Here is a 12,419-nt window from a genome sequence, read left to right as displayed (position 1 = left end):
TGTGATTTTCCAATATTATTATGCGTTCAAACTTTTAAGGTATTTCGTCTGAAATAAGTATATGTATATTGCATTTCTGTAGAACAATGATTCGCACCCATTTTGAAATTGCCACCTACTATACCGTAAAGTTTCTAGGACATTCACTATAGAACCGGTTCATTGTTGCCGCCAGGGAGTGAAGAGGAAAGAATTTATTTCGCTTTGCGAATAACCGTGCTATGAAATGCCGCAAAACTGGAGAATTAACACTGGATATAACACTTTCCTAAAGTTATTTAAAGCGGCAAATGACCACCAAACCTTAATCTTAGCAGACAAATGTGCCAATGAAAATCGTAAACGTGAATTGTTCGTGAAAATGTTGGACCAAAAAGTTTCAATAAAATATATAAAAATTTTGGGCGGGACGAAGTTCGCCGGGTCTGCTAGTATTAAATAAACAAAACAAAAATACAGCCAAAACTGGTCAGCATAAAGCGTTTCTATTATTGCCACCAGTGTAAATTACAAATCTCGAAAATCCTGGGATCTAGGCAAATAATCCCGGATTTTCGGGACTTAAAAAGACCGGGATCCCGGGATCCCGCGATTAACATTCCTAGTGTGTGGTGTTTTCGCTCTTAAGCACATCTGCATTTGCTGGTAAATATTCAAAATGTTANAAACAAAAATACAGCCAAAACTGGTCAGCATAAAGCGTTTCTATTATTGCCACCAGTGTAAATTACAAATCTCGAAAATCCTGGGATCTAGGCAAATAATCCCGGATTTTCGGGACTTAAAAAGACCGGGATCCCGGGATCCCGCGATTAACATTCCTAGTGTGTGGTGTTTTCGCTCTTAAGCACATCTGCATTTGCTGGTAAATATTCAAAATGTTATCGATAATTTTTTTCATTCCATCGTTATATTTTCAACTTATTTTGAACTTGCAAAATCTCGAAAACGAATGGAAAGAACACTCATTGTTCAATCATAAGGATATTCATAGTGATTCTTCATTAGATCCAGAAAATTCTAGGAAAAAGTTTTTGAATCAAAAGATTCTTCAGGTTCATATAAGTTTCCAATTAAAACAAGTAAGAAAGTCTCACTTCGGGCGGAGCCGAACATTAAATACCCGGCGCAAGTTTCAAAAAAAATGTATTTCACCTTTCCGAAAACTACCGCTTCATGGTAAGCATGGATGGTTTTACCCATATTTTAAACTTCTTCAATAGAGCGTTCAGTTAGAAATAATGAGATAAACTTACATATATAGTCACATGTGGGCGGTATCACGCCCATTTTCTAAAATTCCAAAAATTGTTACTTATTTTCAATGGATTGTTGTAAGTATCAATTTTGAGTAAATTAGCGTCCTTAAATTTTGAAATATAGAAGTTTCAAGCATTTCTGAAATTTACCGTTATATTAAAAGTGTCCGTAATTTTAGTCCGATTTCAATAATTTTCAACGCTTTGCTTTTATGTGGCAAGCACAATGACCATACCGAGATTGGTATATATTGGTCGAGCGGTTACCAAGATGCATATAAGTGATCATAAGTGGGCGGTGCCACCGCCCATTTTCTAAAATTTGCTAAAGAATTATTGCAAACATCAATTTTGAATAAATGTGCTTCGGTATTTACTGATTCATCGAAGTTTTCGTATTTGTCTAAATTACCGTTATATGGGATGTGGGCGTGATTATTGTCTGATTTGAAAATTTTTCAGCCGTTTGGTATGTTTTGTCAAGACCAACAACTGTACCAAGTTTGGAAGAAATTGTCCGATTTGGCCCATTTTCAATACCATCCGTCCTACGCCCGAAAGAAGTGCACGTACAAAGTTTCGTTAAGATATCTCAATTTTTCTGAAGTTATCGTGTGCATAGACGGACGGACGGACGGACAGTCACCGCTTAATCAATCTCTCTCTTCATTCTGATCATTTATGTATACATTTGTCTATATCTATTTCGATTCGTTTTGCCTGTTACAAACAACCGTTATGTGAACAAAATTATAATACCCTTGTGCACAAGTGCGCTCGGGTATAAATATTATATCTGCGTTACTAATATAGCCCTTTTTTAATGCTTCAGTAGAACGTATATTTAGTAATTTAAAAATGTGACTTGAGGACCAGATTGAGCACTGATATATTTGCAGAAGTATTATATACAAACCAAGGCATAAACAAATAAGAACAGCGCTGTCTTCGGCTATGCCGAAGGCTTCATACCTTTCATGAGCATCTGAAAATTTTACGTTAACAGATTACTGCATTTGAATAAATTTATATATTCACAGCAGGCATAGATAGAGGAGATACATATATAAAATCGGAGGTATGGAAGATATACCTTATATAGCACTAATCTAAGTGATTTTCACTGCTGTGGGATCGGTACGTAAACCGGGTTTAGCTTCCTACATAAAGAAGATACATATATCGCAAAAACTAGTATCTGAACAATCAGTGGTAAAAGAGATTAAGATTATACAGCATAGATTTTGACGATTTTCTCAGTAGACTTTGTATTATTATTTATAAAATAGCTTACGAAATTTATCGGTTGTATCAATCTATTGTATGGGGGCAATAACAGGTTATAGTGACCCGATCTTTGTTAATTTTACTGTAAACTTTCTGTTGATAATGAGTGAAAATAGTGCGAAATTTCATGTTTCTAGCTGCATAGTTATAACAAAAAATCGCATATCTGAACAAGCACTTGTATGGGAGCTATATGTAAAAGTGACCCGATCTTTGTTATTTAACTGTAAGTATTCTGTTAATAACGAGTGAAAACGGTGCGAATTTTATGTTCCTAGCTGCATAAACGAAGAAGTTATGGCAAAAAATCTCATATCTGAACAAACAGTTGTATGTTGGATACAGGTGGTAGCGACCCGATATTCGCCATTTTCACTGAAAGTATAATTTTGGTAATAAGTGACAACGTGCAAAATTTCAAGTGTCTAGCTACCTAAATGGAGGAGTTATAACGAAAAATCTTATATCTGAACAATCACTTGTATGAGAGCTATAGGTTATAGTGACCCGATCTTTGTAATTTGCACTCTAAGTTTTCTGTTGATAATGGGTGGAAGTATTGCAAAATTTCATGTTCCTAGAAGTTGGAGAAGTTATAACGAAAAATCTTATATCTGAACAATCACTTGTATGAGAGCTATAGGTTATAGTGACCCGATCTTTGTAATTTGCACTCTAAGTTTTCTGTTGATAATGGGTGGAAGTATTGCAAAATTTCATGTTCCTAGAAGTTGGAGAAGTTATAACGAAAAATCTCATATCTGAACAATCAGTTGTATGGGAGCTATATGTTATAGTGGTCCGATTCTTCCGGTTCCGACAAATGATTAATACATTATAAAAATACACCCACCTACCAAATTTGATTCGGATATCTCGAAAACTGAGAGACTAGATTGCATACAAACAGATGGACAGACAGACAGACGGACATGGCTAAATCGACTCAGCTCGCCGTTCTGATCATTTAAGTATACATTTTAATGGGTCTATCTCTTCTTATTCTGGTACTTACAAACATCAGACCAAAGTTGTAATACCATTTCATGGTCATGAAAGGTATAAAAATAAAAATGTTTGAACCGCAAGAACAAATGTACCAATTGAATTAGAGGATGCAATTAATTTTTAGGCTAAGTACCTGTAAATAGTAAATAAGAAAACTTTGAGTAATTTGTTCGGATTTTGAAGGTTTTTCATTTGTTTTGAGGAATTTGGTAATTTTTTGTGGCAACACTGAACTAAAGACAAATTACATGTGCATAGGCTGAAGACCGTAGTTGTTAGTGCCTAGTTTGTTTAAAATTCTTGTATGATTTATTATACAATAAACATATCAATAATAATAATTATTATTATTGTAATATATAATAATAATAACAATAATAACATTTTAGCGCCTACATTTTTATTATTCTTCCCCTCCAATTTGTGGTGCGCGTCTGGATGTGGTTACCGAACCGCTGTTAGAAAAAACCTTTTCAATTTAGATGTACCTCGGACCAGGGATCGAAACCAGGTCCGCACCTCTAACCACAGCGGTCATAATATGAATGGATTTGTTCAAAGATAGTTTCCTTAACTTTGAAGATATTAATGTGTGTATTTTATTTTTTTAGAAGTAAGATTCTTGAACACTGCTATACCGAAAAAGTAGAAAACCAAATCAAATCCCCGTATGTGCGTCAGTAAACAAGCTTTTTTCTATTTTGTAAAAGTATAATTTTGTCGGTTACAACGTTATTTGAAGCGACCATTCATATGTAATAATAATATCCAAATGCGTACCGCATGGAAAAATTGCAAGAAAAAATATGCCGCCTTTCCTTATTATACAAAGTTCAATATGAAAATAACCTTTACGTTCCGGTAATGCAATGTGAAATCGTAGCGAATCGTCTGGCGTCATCCAGTGACGCCTTCTGTCGCTCAACGGACATCGCATGAAGTGTCGAAGTAGTGTCAAATGGTACGTTCACCACAGCACTGGTGCATGAGTACATAATTCCATATATACATATGTGCATGTATTTAGATTTTATCTACCAGTCACTGGTTGGAAAAACCAATTTTCCACGTTTTAAATTAACTTACTAAAATGCAGAGATAAGCATAGAGCACTGTAGCTAATTATGCAGTGAGGATACACGCAAAATGTTGCAATTCAATTAAATTAAAAATCGGCTAAAATATGACGTAGCGCAAAGTTAGTGAAAATTTCGTAAATCTACAATGGAATAGGAAGTAAGGTAGAGGAAAAGAAAATCACATTATCTAATATGCAAAAGTGGAAGTAATGAGAAATTTCTGTATATCTTATTCATTCATCCATCCATTCATACAGGAGTAATCGGCTAGCGGTGGAACGGATTTTCCATCTTTATCGGAGCGTATATACTACTTATTACCGTTGCATATACATACTTATGTACGTGTATATGTTTATTCAATAAACAATCAACCTTATACTTGCGTGTGGTATGTACTGTATGATCAATATATGTATACGTAGACGTTCTTCAAAAGTGAATCGAAATGTGTAGTTTTTTATGCGGATTTTTTACATTCCCTTTTTAACACTATTTATGTACAACGCCTACTATACATCGCACGTTTAATAATATACAGAATTATTTCAAAATTTTAATTTTGTGGGAAAACGCAATCAAATAGTATACCGAAAGACAGATGGAAAGAAACATATCTTCGCCATTTTTGGGAACTTTAGTCGTCTGTTATGTGAACATCCTTATCAAGTTTATTAATTATAAATACGGTACAGGACGGTAGGAGGTTTAAAAAAATCCTCATGCTGCAACCCTTGCCGAAGCATTGCCAGCTATCAGTTATTTTTCGAAGACAGCTTAATGAAGGAAAACAAAGTGGAAAGGAATTGAAATCTTCGAGCACTAGCTTATTAATAAACTCGGTTTGCACTATGCAGTTTTTCGCAAATTTCGACGTGGGTTCTGCGCAAAAATACTGTAGACTGCGTAGCCGAAGTGATATGCACAAGAAATGTTGTAAACCTTTGACATGCGGAAGCCCCTCTTCTTCGGCAACACAGAAAGGAAAATTCTACCTAGTAAGGGTTATAATCCCTAAGCGCGGCCGAAGGCAGAAGCAAGCGCAACAGGTGGTGGACCTAACAAAGTGCATGTTTTCAATAACGTAGAAGAAGCTGTTATTGCATTAACTGGATTGAGAACCAGTTTTTCAAGCATAGAAGAGTTATGGCTTGTGGTTCAACAATTCAACCAAAAGCTGACATTGATGCGTGCATGGTTTCTATGCCCGACAGCTCCGCATACCTTTGTGAATTCATTTTCATAGCGCCCTTTTACTCCGCTGCTATAATTGCAAATATTTTAGAATCCATCATTTTCTTCAAAATATGTATGTAAAATCAAACAACCTTACTAGGTGTTACTTTAATTCTTTTCCTCTCTGTTTTCCTTCAAACAGCTGTCTTCAAAAAACAACTGATAGCTGGTAATGCTGCACATGTTTCCGCAAGGATTGCGACATGTGGATTTTTCGTTTTTCGTGACATAGCAACGAAACACGAATTATGAAACTTCGGGTTCTAGAATAATGGTGTTAAACTCTTCACATTCGCCCAATATTTAAACTTCTTATTCTTAAATTTTAAATTTTAAATTTTAAATGCATAAGTATTTGCATTTATTAATCTGAACTGAGAGCTTCGCAATATTTTCAGGTATTAAATATATATATGTATATACATTTATATGTATATAAAGACATACGTACATCATATAAGTATGTATATGAGTATGTGTTTGAACTATATAACAAACGAGCACCTCAACAGGTGGACTCACTTTCTTTTAGTAATGTCCACAAGCTAAGACTTAGCCAGTGTCGTTAAGATACGATTTTTCATATTTCTGTTGACTTTCTGTATACATATTTGCATGCGCATATATGTACATATTTACAAAAGCCCGCATGTATATAAGTACATACGTATCAACGTTTTGTATTTCCGCACTTCCCTACAGCTTATTGACCCTTTTAGCTAAAAGCCATACTTCATATAACGGTTTGCTAGCTTTCGTTGTCGTGTGTTTTTGTCCGTTTTTTTCCTAAGAGAAAGTGAAAAATAAATAATGTGGTTAAGCTTGCCGTTGGCAGCTGAGGTGTGATATGACAAAAGGGAATGTCAATGGCAATAACAGCGGACTCAATACAACCCAGTCTTAAATGCTTTAAGCTGCAATTAAGTATGTATAAAAACATACATAGATATTAATGTACATGAATAGAGTGCATTTGGATTTATAAATAAGAATGGCATTTGTATGTGCATGTGTTGTATGTCTAAATTTGTATGAATTGCAATACATAGGTTTACTCATACTCATTGTGTAAACATAGACATATGAATGTATGATACGGTGATTCAGAAAAAAAAAATTTTTCCTCGCATCCATGCTAAAAAGTTTCGTTTAGACACCAAAACAAGTCTCATAAAATATGAGCCCTTAATATTAATATTGAGAATGTCCGCATCACAGTTTTCGATTTCCCATAAGAATAACACAGGAAAAATTGTTTTTTTTACTTCTGATTTTTATATTTAACGAACGATACGTTGTACTGTACTGTAGAATTAAAACAAAAACTATTTTTCCTGTGTTATTCTTATGGGAAATCGAAAGGTGTTTTTTTTACTTCTGATTTTTATACTTAACGAACGATGAGTTGTACTGTAAAGGTCTTCGAAAGAATGGTGAATTCGACTGACCTCGAATAACTTTTAACCGAGTAGGCTTATTGAAAAATGACTTTTGACCTTTTTTGTAGAGCGTTCAATTCTTTAAGAAAATACTCCAAGACCTTTACATTACAACGTATCATTCGTTAAATATAAACATCAGAAGTAGAAAAAAAAAATTGTTCCTGTATTATTCTTATGGGAAATCGAAAAGTGCGATGCGGACACTCTTAATGTTAATATTAAGTGCTCATATTTTCTGAGACTTATTCTGGCATCTAACGAAACATTTGAGCATGGTTCGGAGGAAAAAAATAAACAAAAAATTCGGAATCACCGTAATGTAGGTACAATGTACATACATACATATATGTGTAAAAGACACCTGGTTTTAGCCTCTTGTGTTTCTTGTTTGACATTAATTAGCTCATTAAATTTATTCTGCCACTTTCCACCACACAACAATGGTGTTGCTGTTATATTTTACCACTTGAATATTTCTTTTTTAACCAATTCATTTTATATCAATCAAACACCAAAATTTTCGTTCATTGTTGTGATTTTTTGATTGATTGACGTGAAATTTTTCTGCACATACATATCTGAGTTCATATCGAAAAGTAGCTCATGTCGAAAGGCGGGCTTTAGTATAATGCGACATTCCCTTTATTCTTTAAACGAGAAGGAATTTTTTGATAAGACTTAATAAGAATATTGACTTGCTAGTATCGGAACTATTTCTTGAACGTTTATTTGCCAAACGGTGTTCAACGGCTTAGCGCCAGTGAGTCATTCGCAATCGTATGCGGCGAATGCTGATTTATACTAAAGCCAGCCTTTCGACATAAGCTCCTTTTCCATACGAACACAGATTTGTAACAGAAGTGTGTGTTTATAACTATTATAAACCCAACTGATTAATGAAATATGGGTCTGTTATTACCAGGGTTCAGATTTTATGGAAATTGCCTTTTTTCTGCTAAAGAGATAGAGTATATCCGATCAAGAATGTCCACGATTTAGCTTTCCCTGTTTCCATATATACACATTTGACGTTGCCTTTTTTGCCTTTTTTAAGATATTTGCCTTTTTTTGCCTTTTCTGCCTTTAAAAAAGTGATTATAGCATTTACAATTTTTTTTTTTAAGATTAAAAAATATACACATGCCCATGCGGCTAATAGAAGCGCAGGGACCTCTTGCCAAATTGGTGTTGGAAAAATTCAAAGCCGTTTTCTCAGCTCACGTAGGCTTGGAGATAATAATGGGTGTGGATAAAATTGTAAAGGGCGAGGAAAACGCCCTTATTCCTGATAATATGAACGTTTCAAACGTTCCATATTTAAATTGGGCTCCACTTGTATCAACTTACCTCGTGTGCACATTTAGTACATTCAAGGCTTTTCTTCGCGAAAATCGAATTAAAATGCTTCCAGAAAACTTCAAAATGCAAAATGCTCTATAACTATTCGGATTAAAGTTTTATGAGTTAGAAACTCGAAAGGATAAAATAGTCAAAGATTCCAAGTACAAATTTTTCATATAATGAAACTAGTTCATAGTTTTTCTCTTTTTACTTGTAATATAAACATTTGGTCGGCCGCTGTGGTGTAGTTTAAGCAGTGCGCGCTTCCACTCCGCAGCACCCGGGTTCAAACCCTGGTCAAAGCAACATCGCAAAAAATATAGAAAAAAGGTTTTTTCTTAACAGCGGTCGTCCGTCGGCAGGCAATGGCAAACATCCGAGTGTATTTCTGCCATGAAAAACAGCTTCTCATAAGAACACAATCGCCGTTCGGAGTCGGCGTAAAACTGTAGGTCCCTCCGCTTTGTGTGAAAATATCAAGGCGCCCGCCACAAGTCGGAGGAGAAGCTCGGCCAAACACTAACATATGTGTAAGCGCCAATCTATTATTATTATTATAAAAATTTCTAAAATAAATGTATTTTTTTGATTGTTCTTCGTATTTTCTGTCCTTTTTTTAGTGCCTTTTCCTGTCTTTTTCGCTATTTTGTTTTGCCTTTTTTGCAATACCTAGTGCCTTTTTCGCTATTTTATTTTGCCTTTTCCAGCCTATTTCGTTATTTTATTTTGCCTTTTTTTAGGTTTTTAGGTCCTAAAAATCCTTTCCCTGGTTATTACATTTTGTTGTCACTCATTAATTTTAATATGTTCTATCGGTCGCAATTGATTCCGCATGCGCCAACGCTGCAAATCACTTTTATGTCGCATTCATTTGACGCATACATACTTACCTAGCCATTTAGTTATCCCATGCCGCTGATTTTTTGGATTCTATTGTATATATCGTCCGTTTCTACATTTTTTGGGAAAACTAATAATACCACTTTTAACAAAAGTTTAAGCGTCACACTATTTGAAAATAAAATGAAAACTTATTGTCGATGCTCGCTAGTATTAGTAGAACCAGGAATATTGAGTAAAAAATGTGTTTATTGTATCCTAGTGGAAGAAAATAAGCATTTTCTCTTACATTCTCCAGAATAACTCTTTTGCAGATACAAGGTTAACGCAGAAATATATACTTGAAACCGAATTTGTATATATACATTATAGTCCAAAAGAAGTTTTCCAAGTTTAGTAGGGACCGCCTTTCAAAATTGTGCCTCTTGTCGAAAGAGTTGCTGGTAAAAAACTTTACGTTTCTAAGTATAAATTTAGAGGATGCGCATGAAATGTTTATATTTTACTCTAGAAGTATATTGTCCATATGTGATTAACTCACTGAGAGGGTATGCGCTGTGACCAATGGTAACATTTATACCACCTCTGTATACCGAAAGCCATACAGAGCCCCGTGATACAACTCCGGAAGAGTTGTGAGGCATCAAGCGGGATTGTTGAGCATGATTTGGGGTGCCAGCAATTAACTACTTTAGCAGGTTTTGTTCTGCGGCAGTTGAGAAGTGCGTGTGTTTGTTTGCTGCACTTGGTTAATGCGGGCAATGCAATATAAATGCGTGTGGGAGTTCGCTATTCTTTGTTTATGCGGGAAATGCATAAGTCGCTTAAACAATACGTTAACCAAACAATTGGTTAAGCAACCATTTCAAATTTGAATTAGCTGAAAAAATATTACCAGCTTCAGTTGTCATGGCAACACTAGCTTTTTATAATCGTCAATATTTTCGTAAGTCTCAAAGGGATTCAGTAGTTGAAGTAAAGTTAACTACAATTTTCACAATTTGTAACAAAAAACTAACTGAAGTTCTTCGCTTAAGTCTTTTGAATATTTTAGACAACAATCGAGAAGCCCAAGCAATATTATAGCAATAACCAAGGTTAAAGACGAAAAATAGCTACTGACAAGGCATTTCTTCACGAAAGCTTAAGAAGCCAAAGAATACGAAAATTTTCATTTACCTCAGACATTTCATACTGTTATACATGCTTTCATTAATATTAATTTTGTACTGATTAACTAGTCGGTTCTAATTTCTCTCTCTGTCTTTTAGGTAAAATATATCTGGACAAGCGGTCGTTTATGTGACTTTAAGGGCTGTGAACGTCCCGACTTGCAGCCCACTAACATCAATGGTTGGTTCTGGACCGCCACTCTCCAAAAGTTGGCTCCCACCTCGGAACGTTCGCAGGGAGATTGGTCGCCCAGTGGTGGCATTGGCCTTCCGCAGCCTGATAACCGTGAATACAAGCAAAATGGTGCTCCGGAAAATTGCTTAGCTCTGCTGAACCAATTCTACAATGATGGTGTAAACTGGCACGATGTCGCCTGCCACCACAAGAAGCCATTTGTGTGTGAGGAGAACGATGCCCTTCTGAAGTATGTGCGCTATACAAACCCTAACCTGCGCATCTAAGGTGCTGTAACCAAATGGATAATGCAGCTATACTAGAAATAGCTGAAGAGAAACCAAAAATGCCTTCTTTCGTTTTAAATTTAATCTATTCATAAGCAGAGATGCTTTCTGGACTGTATTAATATGATCATTGTTTTCTTTCTATTTTTCTCAACTTTAAACTTTCATATACCCTCACTATTTAGTTAAATAATATTTTTTTGTATTAATTTATGATTATAATATACATATACATACCTATAAACAACGAAAATGATTACAAGTAATGTTTATAAATTGTCGATGGACCATGGAAACGACTGGTGCGTATGTGGCCGGCAACTCCAACAGGGCATCAATGTTTAGTTGATTGAAAAACAAAGAAAAAGACAAATGCGTGCGTTTAAATTCATAACACGGTGCTACAAAAAAAATGAAATACACCCGAAACAAAACCGAGTGTAAGTTATAGGTATGGTAGAGTAAACATTAAAATAGGTCCCGTATAGTTCCTGACCCCTCCATTTTTTTATACAAAAAACAACGTTAAGGATCGGACAAAAACCACGTGCTCCACCCACATAACGGTAATTTCAAAAAAACTCAAGGCTAGCTATATTTCAGGGGGAGAAATGTTTGACCGATTTCAAAAAATAATCAACATGGTGCTTAAGGAGGCCAAGCTCAATGTGTATATCAAATTTGGTCGAGATCAATCAAGTAGTTTTTGAGATACGCATATATGATACATGTGGGCGGTGCCACGCCCATTTTCCTAAAATTGTATGAAAAATAATTTGTTTGCTTAAGAGCCATTTTATATATCAATTTTGAGTAAATTGATGAACTCCTTAGCTACACTGCTCAAAAAACCTACACTCCAGTACATAGACATATAAATTCAAAGCCTTATTTTTGCTTAAATTGCCTAACTTCGCCAATTTTTATGCAATTGCATTGGATGAGGTATCAATTTATTCGAAAATAAATGTTCTCTTTGATAAAGACCACGTAGTTGGCCACTTTCATAGAAATTTTTGAAATTAACCACGATGGAATTTCAAAAAATTAAGAAAAATATGGGCTCATTAAAATTTAACCGATGAAAACTCCCCACAAACTAAGTCTAACAATATATTGCAATACATCGTTTTACAAATCTATAAATCCTCTTTGCAAAACTGGTTCGATTTTTAAAATCGGATGGAAAATGGTCAACGGGTTTTTTGGTATAAAAGAAAAATGGAGAGTTCAGAAACTATACAGGACGTATTTTCATGTTGAATTCGATCATACCTACAACCTAAAACTAGG

General features: G+C 34.9%; 1 protein-coding gene across 1 annotated transcript in view; it reads left to right on the top strand.

The window, feature by feature from the left end:
- LOC108362864 (uncharacterized) overlaps positions 1-11,379 on the top strand; it is a 64,467-nt gene extending 53,088 nt beyond the window's left edge. The window contains exon 3 of the mRNA XM_017616011.1: positions 10,764-11,379. Coding sequence (XP_017471500.1) covers positions 10,764-11,126 — 363 coding nt within the window. The 3' untranslated portion in view covers positions 11,127-11,379. The remainder of the gene's footprint in view (positions 1-10,763) is intronic.
- Positions 11,380-12,419: the final 1,040 nt, after the last annotated feature.

The sequence above is a fragment of the Rhagoletis zephyria genome, unplaced genomic scaffold (genome assembly GCF_001687245.7).
Source record: "Rhagoletis zephyria isolate East Lansing unplaced genomic scaffold, Rhagoletis_zephyria_1.1 Rzeph_scaffold_01126, whole genome shotgun sequence".
In the NCBI taxonomy this organism is placed as follows: domain Eukaryota; kingdom Metazoa; phylum Arthropoda; class Insecta; order Diptera; family Tephritidae; genus Rhagoletis; species Rhagoletis zephyria.
This window is presented reverse-complemented; position numbering and strand designations above follow the sequence as displayed.